General features: G+C 41.9%; 1 protein-coding gene across 1 annotated transcript in view; it reads left to right on the forward strand.

The window, feature by feature from the left end:
* The first annotated feature begins 660 nt into the window (after positions 1 to 660).
* The window catches only part of htt (huntingtin), an 84212-nt gene continuing 68669 nt past the window's right edge, over positions 661 to 16203 (forward strand). Inside the window, exons 1-10 of the mRNA XM_056279908.1 lie at positions 661 to 980; positions 2569 to 2652; positions 3425 to 3545; positions 4477 to 4536; positions 4736 to 4815; positions 4963 to 5101; positions 6590 to 6731; positions 7682 to 7860; positions 8435 to 8639; positions 11592 to 11669. Coding sequence (XP_056135883.1) covers positions 883 to 980; positions 2569 to 2652; positions 3425 to 3545; positions 4477 to 4536; positions 4736 to 4815; positions 4963 to 5101; positions 6590 to 6731; positions 7682 to 7860; positions 8435 to 8639; positions 11592 to 11669 — 1186 coding nt within the window. The 5' untranslated portion in view covers positions 661 to 882. The remainder of the gene's footprint in view (positions 981 to 2568; positions 2653 to 3424; positions 3546 to 4476; positions 4537 to 4735; positions 4816 to 4962; positions 5102 to 6589; positions 6732 to 7681; positions 7861 to 8434; positions 8640 to 11591; positions 11670 to 16203) is intronic.

The following is a 16203-nucleotide window of genomic DNA, read 5'->3' on the forward strand; positions in this document are numbered from 1 at the left end:
ATAACAAAACGTGATGAACTAATGACCCACAAGTAAAATATTATTGGGGATTATATGCAGATAAAACAATTTACGCCTGCTGAAAACCAATAATGGTCTCTGCCTGTACATAAGAACCTCAGCAAAGAGTGCTGTCCCAAAATACTGGACGGCCATAAAGGTTACCAAAGGGTGCTACGGAAGTGGATTGTAAAGTAAAGTACCCCTCGGTACTATTTCCCCCCTCTAAGTGGAGTTTAATTGCCCCAGTGCAGAAGTAAATGCGCTAGGCCTAAAATGCATTGGAGGCACAATATAGTGTGGATGGGTCTCTTTTGCCTTCCCTCGTCCGCACGCCTTTTTCTCTGCGCGTACATGAATACACACATCCCATCTGTGTTTGGGGGACAGGCCAGTTTTTCGCCCCTGCCTTTCACAACACCGGGTCGCGGTGCAGCGGCGGTGCGCACAGCGTACCCACATCCCGACACTCGACAACTAAAAACGCCCCCTTCCTTCACCAACACGCCCAATGGTCCCTTTCTAGCTCAATCAGGGCAACAGCTCAACCTGATTGGCCAGTGCTGTCGCAAACTCCCCGCTCCCTGTCAAACTGTCACATTTCCCACTTCCTGGTGAGATTTGTCGGGGAGACGTAAATCAAAGATGGCATTTTATCACCTGACGTCTCATTCATCTGAGGAGGTTATCGTCAACAACTAAGAGGGGTCTTGTACTGAAGAAAGCTGAGAGGTGGCAGTAGTCAGTGCGAGCAGTGTCAACACTCTCGCTGCGCTACTAACCGCCTTCTTCCTCGGCGTGTTTTTCTGTTTTGTCCCCGCTGTGTCGGCTATCTCAAATTGTAAATATTAGCTAGCTAAGGCTAGTTTGCTAACCGCTAAAATGGCCACCATGGAGAAACTGATGAAGGCCTTCGAGTCTCTCAAATCATTCCAGCAACAACAGGGACCACCGACGGCCGAAGAGCTCGTCCAAAAACAGTTAAGTGAAATATATCTGTCAGCGGTGGTTTGGGAGCCGGCTAACAAGCCTCTGGCTTTGCAGCTAGCTTTGGCTTTGTTGCTCGTTTGCCAGCGCATCTCAAGGCTGTTTGGTATTGATGCTAGTTTGAAGGATAAATTAGCTAAGCTAAAATGTGAGCTAACAATGACAATCGATGCAGTCTGTCAAAGTGTATTTGTTATTTGGGATGCAGATTCCTTCATACGTTTATGTGACTATCATTGTTCGTTTCCCAGTGTGGTAACTGTAAATGTTGCTAGATGGGTTTTAAGACTGAGCCTAGCAAACTTAACTAACAGAGGTAACCCTGCTAGAAGGCTTAACATACACAGTACGCATTTTCGGGGTCAGTGTCAGGTTCCTAGCAGTTAAACTTGGAATATGTCGTCATTTTACAAGTGAAATTGAGTTATTCCACAGTTTCTATCTCTGCATTGATTTTGTTTACAAACATGGATTGGGAAGCTAAATCAGTGTTTGTAAACAACATCAATGGTAATGGTAAGCCACCAAGAGTGACGTCATTTGCCCACTTATCGGATTCATTTATTAAGTTTTCCCTCTGCGGTGGGAGCGAACCAAAGGACATCTTTCCCTTACATCCTGAACAGTGTGGTGTTGCTTTGTTGCCCCATTGTTGACTGTTTATACTTTCTCTGCCTCTCTTTTTTCTGCTTGTCCCTCCATCATCTGTTGGAAAAATAAGTGTTGGGTTGACAACTCATTCTGTTTCACAAAACGTGATGCGTTTTTATGCTGCTTTGTCAATGATATAGTGTATGCCGTGTTACTTCATGAGATAAACTGATGTCAAGACCTGTGAGGGTCCTTAAGGGTCTAATTAATAGATATCCTTTGGACAGTCCCTCCATAGCAACTTCCTTAGTTTTGGATGGGTTTGAAAATGGGCTGGGCAATATTCAGTTATATTGTTTCTTATCCTTCAGTTATACTGTATGCACATTTAATACAGTATGTTGTGATGCACAATTATGTTGTCTAAATTAATGATAACGAGAATCTGTTGCCTACAATTTCTCACAACATGAGGTCTGAAATCTTCGGGGGATTATCTGAAAGTAGTTTTGGTTGATATTGTAGTTTACAGTATGAACCAGTTTAATGTGATGAACCTCAGTTGGATATTTTAACATGGTATTTTTGTATATGTAAGCAGCTATATCAATATTATGTAAAATGTCTTGTGATTTTAATGATAGTGTTTTCCATGTCACACAATACTATGTTGTGAGGTAAACTGGGTCTCTTGTCTATATATGTAATCCTGAAGTAAAGTCTTAAATTAATAGCTAGACAACAGATTGAGCATCCAGCATTTTGTAGTGTCAATAACTTCGAAGACCCATAGAAAAACAAAGAATCCATTGCTTTTCTAAGGCAATCAGCTTGAAATTTGATTGAGATTCATTTCATCGGTGGAATGTCTTTCAGAGTTGGAAATTATGACCACTGTTTCTCTCTGCCAGAGTATCACTTGTTTCCCTTTTACTCTGTCTCCCTTTTCTTTCATTCATTCTCATGTTCCTTATCTTTTCCATTTCACAGGAAAAAGGAACAGACTACCACAAAGAAGGACCGAGTTACCCATTGTTTGACCATATGTGAAAACATCGTGGCCCAGTCACTGAGGTAGGCCTTGCTGTAACTGAACCAAACTCCCTTCTGATAAACTAAATCTATAAGCACTTGGAAAAGTAATTCTCTGACTCTTACATGAGAAATAGTTGTATATGCTTTTTTAAGCACATAAAATATTTGCCAACTTAATTTCTTCCAGCTGTGAAATACATTGAGCAGCCACAGTTTCCTGCCATTCTTTCGGTCTAGACACCAGTTAAAGCGAGATTAAAGATTAAAACTGTTTTTGGAAAGAGAAGACACTTCACAATGAGTAAAGAATCAGCCTTCAGATACTCGATCTGTGACCTCTGTTGTTATTTATGTACATACATGCACATATAAACAAAAACATAAACACTTATGTACACTCAGGTAGCTAACGTCAGTGTTTTTCTGTAGGACTAGACTATATTCTGGAAAAAGAATGTCAGAGCTTAGAGATGGTAAGCTTTAAGTATATCAGAACAACTCATAACCATAATCATCAATAATTCTCCCAAATGACTTTCTTTTGTACCAAATCTGATTCACCTACTAGTTTCTGTTGGAAGAATTGGGAACATGCTGCTATGTATGTGTGTCTTTGGGATGGGAGGTGGTATGGGTGTGTGTGAGAAAACACAAACAAGCACACCAGACTGCTGTTACATATATTTGTATTGTGAAATTGTACCATAAGTGATCATGTGTACATAGATGTATGTGTGTTGAAGGTAAAATGTGCAGTGTGTTTACAATGACAACTTTTCCTGTCTTTCTTTTCTCTGGGTTCTGGGATCAGAACATCTCCAGAGTTCCAGAAGCTGCTGGGCATTGCCATGGAAATGTTTCTGCTCTGCAGTGATGACAGTGAATCCGATGTACGGATGGTGGCTGATGAGTGCCTGAACAAAATCATTAAAGTGAGAAGGGCCCCTAACTACTACATCCTGTGCTTCCTATCAGTCTTTCTTTCCCTGAAATGTACTTAAAGTACATTCCTGTCTGCATTTCCGTAATGAGAGGCATTAGGGCTGAAATTGTTAGTAAGAAGATCACGCTTCAGTCAAGTATCTTCTATTTCACTCCCATGTCGTTAAACATTTGTCTTACTTGGGGGTGTCCGGGTAGCATATCGGTCTATTCTGTTGCCTACCAACACGGGGATCTCCGGTTCAAATCCCCGTGTTACCTCTGGCTTGGTTGGGTGTCCCTACAGACACAATTGGCCGTGTCTGCGGGTGGGAAGCCAGATGTGGGTATGTGTCCTTTTCGCTGCACTAGTGCCTCCTCTGGTCAGTTGGGGCACCTCTTCAGGGGGGAGGGGGAACTGGGGGGAATAGCGTGATCCTCCCATGTGCTAAGTCCCCCTGACGAAACTCCTCACTGTCAGGTGAAAAGAAGTGGCTAGCAACTCCACATGTATTGGAGGAGACATGGTAGTCTGCAGCCCTCCCCGGATTGGCAGAGGGGGTGGAGTAGCGACCGGGGCAGCTTGGAAGAGTGGGGTAATTGGCTAAGTACAATTGCGGAGAAAAAGGGGGGAAATATCCACCAAAAAAAAAAACATCTGTCTCACTTAAGTGTCTGCTAGCAAGACATTAAATCCTTAACATCCTCACAAGCACTTTTGTGTAGCTGGCAGTGTATTTTGCTGTTTTTTTTGGGGCGCTTTTTGTTCTTCTTTGAGGGGCGCAAATGAAGCCAGCTTTTCTCTGTTGATATAAGTAAGACATCACAATGCTATTATGACTCCACAGGTACTAACGGATATTGCAAGGGTGTCGTGTAGGATTGATGTATATGCATTATTTTGAGGTTTTTTTTTTTTTTTTAATGTATTCTTATCCTCAGGCACTGATGGACTCAAACCTGCCCAGACTGCAGCTAGAGCTATACAAGGAGATTAAAAAGGTAAAAAGAACTGTGGCTAAAATGGGAATCGGTATTATTTAGCTCCCAGTATGTTAACTTACTGGTGAATAAAGTTTTAGATTAATCTCACAAACTATTAAAAATAACCATGTTCGGTGTGTTTCTGGTATCATAGAGATAATAGGAATAATGATGTAGGTGACGACAATGTGGTAATGGCCTGTGTCTATTTATGTAGAATGGTGCCTCCCGGAGTCTAAGGGCAGCTCTCTGGAGGTTTGCCGAGCTTGCCCACCTCATCAGGCCACAGAAATGCAGGTTTGTAAATACATGCTCTTGTCAAAATGTTTTTTTTCTTCCATTGTTTGACAACAGGTACAACAGATACAAACTTTGAAATTTGGCTTGAACACGCCCTCTCTCTTCTCTGTACATCCTTTTTACTCTAATTTCCTTTCTGTACAGACCCTACCTGGTCAACTTATTACCATGCCTGACCAGAATCACTAAGCGACAGGAGGAGACTGTTCAGGAGACACTAGGTTCAGCCATGCCCAAGATAATGGCTGCCCTTGGAAATTTTGCTAATGATGGCGAGATCAAGGTACGCACGTACACACACGCACATACATACATACATACATACATACATACATACATACATACATACATACATACATACATAGATACATACAGGCATGCATGCATGCACGCATGCACACACAAACAAAGAGAGAGAGCTGTTAATGTGGTTATCATTCAACCAGAGGCCCAGATTTCGCCGGGCGCTAGCTGGCTTCACATAAAGAGAATTTGGGTGGCACGGTGGCCCAGTGGTCAGCGCTGTCACCTCACAGCAGGAAACTCCTGGGTTCAAACCCCAGGGTTGTCCAACCTTGGGGTCATCCTCTGTCTGGAGTTTGCAGGTTCTCCCCATGTCTGTGGTGGGTTTTCTGCGGGTGCTCCGGTTTCCCCCGCCATCATAAGACATGCATGTTAGGGTTAATACTCTTGTCTGTGCCCCTGACCGAGGTATGGCAAGACGAACTGGAGTTGCTCACCGGTTGCTGCACGGCGGCTGCTCACTGCTCCTAGCTACATAGCTGGGATGGGTTAAATGTAGAGCATAATTCCCCCAAGGGGATTAATGAAGTATCTCAAAATCAAATTAAAAAAACAAAATATGCTGTTGAGGGACATACACAGTAGCCTAAGTGAAGCAGAACAAAACCTTGTTTGATTCAGTTTGTAATTATCATAGCTACATAAAAAGATGCCCTAGTGAATGTAACCTTTGAGAGATATTAAGAAAATTATTATTTCCTGCTTGGGGTGCTCGTTCTTCAACCAGAGGACCCAGGGTCAAGCCCTCAGTGTTCGCAAGCATTGTTCAGTTGTGCATGAGCAAAATACGAAGTCCCTAAAGCTGTGTTCAGACTACACCTCAAATATGACCCAGTTCTGATTTTTCCTCAGATATTAAATGGAAAGTGTGAACACAAAAAAACAATGCATTTTTAGATTCCAAATTGAACCATATTCAGATGTGGTCCTAGATGAATTATTATTGTTGTTTTTGTTATTATTTTATTTATTATTTATTATCTACTACTACTACTTTCAGCTACTCCTGTTAGGGGTCGCCACAGTGGATCATCCGTTTCCATCTCTTCCTGTCCTCTGCTTCTTCCTCTGTCACACCAGCCACCTGCATGTCCTCCCTCACCACATCTATAAACCTCCTCTTTGGAGGAGGTTTTGCTTTTTTATTAATTTTTCTTTTTTTCTTATTTTCTTTCTTATTATTTATTTATTATAACGCCATTCAAAGTACCCATGGTACTTAATATCAAAAAGGAAAAGGCAAGGCTAAGCAAAAAAAATCTAGGCAGATAAGCTAGGCTAAACAATTAGAAATAAAAAACCTGTGTGAAGTTCAACAACTGAATCCATAAGCCCGACTGAAGTGGTAGGTCTTCAGCCACTTTTTAAAGAGTTCAATTTCAAAGGGTGGGGGCAGCCTTACTGACAAAAGGTATCACTTTAGTATCTAAGATTTTACAATCATTGTAGTCCAACAATGTGCTCACAGGTGCTGTTGAAGTCCTTTGTAGCCAATCTGAAGTCCAGTTCTCCCACCATCAGACGGACAGCTGCCAGCTCTGCTGTCAGTGTGTGTCAGCACTCGAGACGCGCAAGCTACTTCTACACATGGCTGCTCAATGTGTTGCTGAGTAGGAAACACACACACACACACACACACACACACACACTGTCTGGCAGACATGCACATACGCACATGAAAACAACACAGACGCACACAATACTTCAAAGATACACATGAAAAAATGTCATTCTTTCTCAGATGCCTCCACACATCCATGCTGTTTGAATAAGATACACAGCATGAAAAACAAACTTTTGAAAATATTAAGCAATTGCTCTCACTACAGTTACAGACAATTGCTCTAACGTAAGAAAGAATTCACTTTTTAAGAAGAAACTTGAAACTGCCAAAAACTCAGGTGTACTCAAAATGGATCTATATGTGCTGTTGCTGATGTATTACATGTGTGCACAGACACCTTTATATTACATGATTAATGTAATTGTACTTGAAGGGCAACTTGTCTTGTACTCCTGGTGCTGCTGTTCATTCATATGCACATACAGCATAACAAAAGCATCAATAAGAGCTATATAATTATATGACATATAACAGGTCCTCACTTATAGACATTACATCTACACATTCTCACTCACTCTTCTAGGATGTGGTGGTAGTGACGACTCATTGGACAATCCCTGTAGCCAACATCTCACATTACCTGCCAGTTAAGAAAATCATCTGTCTTTGGCAGAAATCAGTGTTTATAGCAGTTTAGTTTGTTATGATGGGCCCTGAATCTTTTATCATATATTTTATCATTTATTAAGGAAGGTAGGGAGTTGGAACTCTGAGCAAAGGATAGGAGTTGAGTCATGTACTTAGCTTTTCTGTGTCTCTCTGATAACAGATATTTCATACATTGACTGGTAGGTGAATTGGTAGGTGATCTTTGGTCAACTCAAGAGCAGTCTGCTGTCTGATCTCCCCAAAATATTCAAATTAGAAACACCCTTGACACACCAGACATCCAGATTAGTTACAGGCTCAGACAGTCCCTTTCCCTGTTCTCTTTAGGTCTCTTGGTACCAGTGGATGAGGAGCATCCCAGCCATCTAATCCTGGGAGTCCTGTTAACTCTGCGCTACCTAATGCCTCTTCTGCAGCAGCAGGTCAACACCACTAGCCTCAAAGGTAGCTTTGGAGTTATGAGGAAAGAGGCAGATGTACAGCCCACACCTGAACAACTACTTCAGGTAGGGGTGCCATTGTGTGTGCTAGCCTGTTTGTGTGCCCATTAGCTCTGCAGAAATATGGCTAAAAAGTGAGTCTTGATCCTTTTTTTTTTCTTCCTTTCCTTTTTGCTTGATATTTTGTTTCTGATTATTCAGTTGTAAGTAACACATTTATTTTACTGTATTTTGTTAAGTTATACAAGCACAGAGTCACTGTTTTCCACATCAGTAAACATTTGATGTGAAATAGTTGAGTAACAGTATATAATAAACTGTATTTATATCGAGTAGTGGTGAGATACCTGTATTCAGATTATTATTTAAAGAATATTAAATCAGTTACGTCCTGTGATGGCCTGATGGCCTGTCCAGGGTGTCTCCTCACCTGCCGCCCAATGACTGCTGGGATAGGCTCCAGCATCCCCATGACCCTGAGAGCAGGATAAGTGATTTGGATAATGGATGGAGGGATAAATCAGTTAACTGTTATAGAAATCCAATTTTGCAGCCATAGTTTACAAATTTCATGTATAAGCTCACACTCATGAATATGGTGATCAGAGTATGTGTATTTTGTGTGCATTTGTGGTCACAGGTGTATGAGCTGACCCTCCACTACACCCAGCACCGAGATCACAACGTGGTTACAGCCGCTCTGGAACTCCTACAACAAGTGTTCAGAACTCCACCCCCGGAACTTCTACACATGCTTATTAATGTGGGCAGCATTCCTCATGCTACCGTGTTCCGCCAGGATACAGAGAGACGTGCCCGCTCCGGAAGCATCCTTGAGCTAATTGGTAAACATGTCTCTCAGCACATCAAAGTTCACCCATTGATCAGCAAATCCACGAGATATTTTCGAACCATGACTGGTGTCATGAATTTTTTTCCCGCCATGGTTCTTCAGTCCCCTGGGCCTTGGAATGTGTCGTAAAACTTTGAAAATAATTGACAGTGGCAATTTGTACCCTGGATTTCAAGATGAACACAGGTTCTTTTTCGATTTTATTGGCTGCACGATTACTACATGTGGATCAATGTCTTAAAATGAATATGGCCATTCCTCCTAATTGGCTCCCATTATGTTTGATGCCTTTGCAAAATGAAAGATAAATGTGTACTTGTCACCTTATACCTCTCAGTTTAGATGTTGACCAACAAAACTCCTCATCCTGTGCTAGACTTGGCAGAAAACATAATTTTTTTATTGTATTATTTAAAGCTGAAATATGTGACTTATATCTATTAAGTTGTTATTTTATCCATTTGAAACATGATGATGTGTTGATTCTGTTGGACAGGAAGTCAATATCACAGTAGAACAGTGCAATAATGTAATTAAATGTTGGCCTTGCTCAGCCACCCCATATCTTGTGGGCTCAGATTTTGCTCTGGAGAAACTGTCAATGGTATCAGTGTAGCACACAAGTTTTGAACTGCGAATCAGTCCCCCTTTCCATTTTCTTAAAATTTCTAAACCGTCTTGACATGCTGACATGAAGGCAAGAATAACAAACTCGATCCAGTTAGTCTGTAGTTTCAGACAGCGTTGATCCTAATTGAAACAGTCTTTCACTCAAGTTTTCCTCATTTGATACCTCCTTTACTCAAATATTTATTTTGTGTTCTTTAGAGCAGTGGTTCTCAACCTTTTTGGGGTCCTGGACCCCCTGCGTATTTTTGATCTACCCTGAGGACCCCTCCACCTGATCTTGGGGGAGGGGGGTTGCAATTTGATAGAAACAGTAGAAACTGCATTTTAAATTACATTATAGCATTTATTCACTCTTTGGGGCAAAAATAAGAGCTTTCAGTTGTAACTTAGATATAGTTAACAAAACAGAATTCTTATGCAGTAACTTTCAGATATATGTAACAAAACAGAATATGTATTCAGTAACTTTCAGATATATGTAACAACAGAATTTTTATGCAGTAACTTTTAACAATGCAAACAGGAGCGAGATCTCTTATTAAAATACAATAAATTACACTTGTGAAACAGATGTAATTAGAGAAAAAAGTCCTGTTACCCTTTATAGTTTAGGTAGATAAAGGTCTCAGTCACATTTGAGTAAAATAATCCTATTTCTATAAATGTCATAGGATCTTTTTTTCAAAGATATTTTATTTTCACGGACCCCTTGCAGTTACACCACGGACCACTAGGGGCCCGCGGACCCCCGGTTGAGAAACACTGCTTTAGAGTATCTTTGAAATGCAATTTCAGTTTGCAGAAATGGCAAGAGTCTTGTACTGTAATTGAAAACAGCCATGGTGTTTACTTTTTTCATGCAGTCTGTGGGCGAGTGGAACTTCTGAAGTATATCGTGTAGTTTGTAACCTTAGACTGGTTAAAGGCTGATCCAATCACTTTCAAAGTAACTTAAGTCTATACCCACTGACTAATGGCCCTTCCCAAATAACTGCCAACAAAGCCTTTCTAGACCACGATGAGGGAAGCAAATTATTTGGGCTGGTTGTGCAGGTTAAGTTCAATGTGAGTAGTGCAAGAGACATTGCCAGAGATATTCTTTGACTATAAACAAGGTGTAGCAGCCATTATAGCTCGTGTTTTGTCTGACCAACGCAGGCAGCAGTACAAACTTCATCAAACTATATCACAGTACTGTTCCACAGTAATATTGATTGTGTCCAACAGAAGCATGACCACGTCAACATCACATTTCAGTCTTTTTTCCTGCTGAGTTGTTTCCAACACGCATGTGTTTGCTGCTCAGAAATTTCAGCAGTAGTGTACGGAGACCGTGAATTGTCTTCAACCATTATAAAGATGCCAGTAAGTAACCCGACTCTGTGATAGAGATGGATAAAATAACAATTTGTCAATGGAGTAAAAAAATCGCTCATTTCATTTTTATCTATCAAAAATAACGTGTTTGCATTCTTATTACTGTAATTTTGCACAAGCAACAAGCCATTTAAAGTTCTGCCCTACAGAGACTCTTTTGTTGTAGAAACACTGTAAACCACAGAGTCCTCTAACTTGTGCTTAGATTAAAGGAGCAAGTTTGACTAAAATGGTGGCACACATTAAATGCTTTATAACAAGGAATTGGCATGACAGAAGAAATTTTGCCAAAATTGGAAGGCTGTCTTCTTACAAGGGCCCACTGCACAGTAATTACCTTGAGGGAGATTTTTGTTCATTAATCTGCACTGACTTGGCAAAGAAACTGGTTAACTAAACCGTTAATTAGTGTAGCTCTGTGCTGTGATTTCTGCCCTTGATCCTGTTGTTGGCCTTTTCTTTGCTCACTAACCCATTCTCTGATATTCTCTTTGCTGGAATGTTCCCATTTCCCTTGGGCTTGGAGCTTTTTGCTGCTTTTCTCTTTCTCACTTCACATTTCTGCTTCCTGTTTCCTGCTGCTTGTAGCTGGGGGAGGGTCTTCCTGCAGCCCACTCCTCCTCAGGAAACAGAAAGGTGACTAAACTCTCTGCTGTCCCTTTAGTCATGTGCTTATTACTGTCTCAGCCAGATTAAGTCAGGGCCATTTTACCTTCAGTTCAGTCACTTCAACTGTTTTTTTTTTTTTTGCAAAATTCTTAAACTATTGCAAAAAAATTTGTCTTTAAAAATTGAATTAACAAAAAGTTTCTTTATGAAAAAGTTAATTTGAGTGTGAATTGTCCCCAATACTGGTGTAGGTCTCTGTTATTATTATTATTATTATTTTCTTTTATGCAATGTGTTTGTAAACTTTTGAGCTTTTGATTGTCTTCAGGTAAGATGCTGTCTGGGGAGGAGGATGGCCTGGAGGATGACCCTGAGAGGGCAGAGGTCAGCACTGGTGCCTTCACAGGTGAGACCCCCTTGACAGAGAACATTTTTAAAATTTGTTTGTAATAAATAAATGTGCGTCTTGAATGATGTTGTAGCTGTAAAAATACACTATTATTAGCACATGGCTGTACAGACTAAAGTCAGTACTAGAGGACTGCATTGGGATTGGGATCCTGTGGGTCCCGCTGGACCGAATGCATATCTCGCAGGAGTGGGCGGTTTAAACCTTGCTGTGGGTGGGAGCAGGCGGTTAAAAAATAAACTCTAACCAGAAGGATGGAGCTAACCAGAAGGATGGAGTCAACAAATGAAGTTGAAAAGAAGATCAAAGCAGGCCATTACAATGCAGTAGCAAAGCACATAATTTAACTACGTTATTACCGACAGGTATACATCTCTTTATTAATACTACACAGTAAAATAATGTGTTTTCCCATGGGATGGGAGAAGACACAAAATCAATGGATCTCTATTGTGCGGGTGTGACGTTGCAAGAGTGGGCGGGAGTGTGACACACATTGCGGGAGCGAGCGGTATTGGTCAGAAATCCTGTGGGAGCAGGCAGGAGTGGAATGAAGAAAACAGTTTCACGCAGGGCTCAAGTCAGTTCTATAGTGTCGTCTCTCATCTCATCATCAGCCGCTTCTCCGGGGTCAGGTCGCAGTGGCAGCAAGCTAAGTAGGGCACTCCAGATGTCCCTCTCCCCAGCAACGCCCTCCAGCTCCTCTTGACGGATCCCAATGCGCTTCCAGGCCAGATTGGACATGTAGTCCCTCCAGCAAGTTCTGGGTCCACCCCGGGGTCTCCTCCCCGTTGGATGTGCCCGGAAAACCTCCAAAGAAAGGTACCCAGGAGGCATCCTAACCAGATGCCCGAACCACCTCAATTGGCTCCTTTCAACAGGAAGGAGCAGTGGCTCTACTCCGAGCTCCCTCTGGATGTCCGAGCTCCTCACTCTGTCTCTAAGGCTGAGTCCAGACACCCTACAGAGGAACCTCATTTCAGCCACTTGTATCCACGATCTCACCCTTTCTGTCACTACCCAAAGCTCATGACCATAGGTGAGGGTTGGAACGAAGATTGGCTGGTAAATTGAGAGCTTTGCCTCCTGGTTCAGCTCCCTCTTCACTACAATGGTCCGGTACCCGGTACAATGTCCGCATTACTGCTGATGCTGCACCAATCTGCCTGTCAATCTCCCACTTCATCCTACCCTCACTCGTGACTAAGACCCCAAGATACTTGAACTCCTTCACTTGAGGCAACAACTTATCCCCAACCCGGAGGGCGCAATACAACATTTTCTGGTGGCGAACCATGGCCTCAGACTTGGAGGTGCTGACTCTAATCCCGGCCATTTCACATTCAGCTGCAGACTGCCCAAGTGCATGCTGGAGGTTGCGTTCTGATGAAGCCAACAAAGCCACATCATCTGCAAAGAACAGAGGTGCAATTCTGAGGTACCCAAATGGACATACTCCTCATCTTGGCTGCGCCTTGAGATCCTGTCCATGAATACCACAAACAGAATTGGCAACAAGGAACAACCTTGGCGGAGTCTGACATACACCAACTATGTGGAGAAAGTTCACGTCTGCTCTCTGAAACATCTTTGACAGCATTGATATGTGGGGCAACACATGTGCTTGAAGGTAGAGGGCAGCCACAAAGTGGTATGTGGCACAAAGGTGTATAGCCCTTTGGCCACTGGGCACTTCCTTGTGCTCTCCTCCTCTGCAAGAGCAGCCAGCACGGCTGGAAGGCTCCTCTGGAGATTTTGTATGGCTAGTTGCTGAGATAACCACCTTGTATCTTTCACTTCCTACCAACAAGTAGAAACACTAAGTATAAAATAAATAATATGATACCAGAATAAAATTATGAAAATGGTGAAAATACAACTTAACTTTCAAGTCACTCAGACCGAGAGTGGCAGCGGCGGATCTCAATTTGGCTGATCTATGTGCGCTTTTTCTAAAGAACAGGCGCAGTTCCTGTAGATGGTCCCTGAAGGTAGCCATATATCTGACAGCATCTGAGGCATCTTTGCATGCAAGTGCTAGTCTGTGAGCAGCACATGCTACAGAAACCAGCTTTGGAAATCTGTCTGGGAGCTGTTTTGCCACTCCTTTCACACGGCCTAGATTTAAGATGTAAATTTAGTGTTGGGGGTGTCATTTTGTTTCCTTTGTTAAATGTGGGCCTATAAAGCCCTTTGAGACTGCAACTGTGATTAAGGGCTATACAATTAAACTTGACTAATGTTAAATAACAGCTGACAATACAAATTTCACACAATCTACCAGATTTAACAATTAACTCCATACCTGTCATCACTGCTGCACCGTCTGCCCTGAGTCTGTACAGCCCGTCTACCGAGAGCTCCTTCTTCTGTAGTACACTCTTGATGGCAGCAACAATGCTGTCAGCTATCCCATCTTCCAGAGTTACCAGGTCAAGGAAATTGTTAAAAGCACACCCCTTTTTATCCAGGTGTCTAAAATAAAATTAATAGGTTTTCACACATATTAATGAGTATCAACTAGGCCTAAATCTTTATTTAAACGCACAGCATTCCTTAAAAAATAACCCATCTACCATGTAAATCCAGCTGGCGGCTTACAGACACATCTGTCGTTTCATCAACCTCTAGGCTGATTGCTTGAGATGACCTTATCTCTTTCACAATAGGCAACTCTACTATCTGTGCAAGGATCCCCAGCATTTCATCCAGTATTCTGTGTGATTGGTAATTGTTTCTTTGATCCACCTGAGAAAGGGAGATAATTTAACATTTTGCTAGGCTTGTGGTTAAAGTTCTTAGTTTCACAAGTGTCAATTTGTAATAGGTTTACCTTCAGCTCGTCAAAGTAATCACAACCCAAAAGCTGAGCTAGACTTAACAGCTTAAGGAAGTTGGTTCGGTGAGCAATCTCATTGTTTACTAGCCAGTGAAGGCATTTGAATCCCCCTATTATGACCTCATGCTCAATAATAATGGTGGGTTCAAAAGTCTGCATCACTGAGTAGCCTAGACCAAGGGCATAGAAATGACTCATTATATGGGCCAAACGTGGTTAATAGGTTGCAGAAATGAGCTAAACATTAAAAAATTATATACCTGATGCAAGTGAGGCCTGATTCGTTATTCTATATTGATGATGCTCTGAGGAGATGTGGCACTCCACATACTCCTTGTGGAATACAAGAGCAAGAGCCCCAACTTCTATGAAAGCCCATTTTACGGGGTCTTTCTTTACTGGAGGCTTTTGTTGCCTGCACACTCGGCAAAACATTCCTAAAAAAAAAAAAAGAAGAAAAAAAAGTGTTAATTCTTACAAAAATAAGTTTTATTACAAATATGGCCTTGGAAATGCCATTCGTACCATGCTTTGTGAGGTAGAGCCAGATGCTTGAACTGTGGAATTTTGAGCCAGTCAGGGTTCTATCCTGATTTGTGATGCTTGGAAACTGAAAGTGATGCATTGGTTAAAATACAGTATTTAAGTGGTGGCGTTTTCCTTGCTCTGTCATACTATGTCTCTCTCCATGAATGGGTTGCTTGGAACTGTGCTGCTTGGTCACCTGCACCTGCCTCTTCCTGCCTCACTACTTGTGCCAGCAGCTTCACTGACTGACCCCCAGGAATCAAGAACAAGCTTGAATCTAGTTTGGTCTCTGCATTTCGTCTCACTGTTGACTGCAATTGTAATTTCACGTCAAATTAACTGACACATGTAATTATTGAGGCTTATGCATTTACTTATTGCCATTTCACGCTAATTGCTAACGTTGGCTAAGTTACCTCTGGTGCTGTGCGTCTCTCTTCCTCACACCATATTCTCTTAAAATATCTCTCAATACTCATATCTGCTGAGTAAATGCATGAAAAATTATAGTCTGACCTTAGCTAAAGTTGGTCTGTCTTTTTCTAACTAGCATACCCTGAAGAGAAAACGGTAGTCCCCCCCCCCCCCTTATCCGCGGGGGATGTGTTTCAAGACCCCCAACGGATGCCTGAAACCGCGGATCGTACCCAACCCTATATATACAGTACTAAGTGACTAACGGGGCGGGTAGGGTATACAGCATGAATATGCTGGACAAAGGGATGATTCACTTCCTGGGCAGGACAGTGCAAGATTTCATCACGCTACTCAGAACAGCGAGCAATCTAAAACTTATGAATTGTTTATTTCTGTATTTATTTCTGTATTATTCATTTTCTATGTAGCTACCAATGCAACATAGTTGCCGCTTTCTTTCATAGAGTTCGAAGCTACTACCAAAGTCAGAAAAATTACACAATAAAGAGAAAAGGAGTTGCTTTACCTGTCCGTGCTTGTAAAATATCCGTGTCCACCTCTTCTATGAGGTAATACCAGTGAATGTCTCCTTCTCTGTGTTTCTCTGCAGAGTGCGTGCGATTGTCAGTAGACCCTTCTTGCGATAGCAGAACAAACTGGTACAGGAGGGGTAGAGCGAGGGGAGAGTGTTCACTAGTTACTTGATTACGGTTGGTGTCGTTCTCTCAAGGAATAAAAAAATTAAAA

This window comes from Lampris incognitus, chromosome 5 (genome assembly GCF_029633865.1).
Source record: "Lampris incognitus isolate fLamInc1 chromosome 5, fLamInc1.hap2, whole genome shotgun sequence".
Classification (NCBI taxonomy): Eukaryota; Metazoa; Chordata; class Actinopteri; order Lampriformes; family Lampridae; genus Lampris; species Lampris incognitus.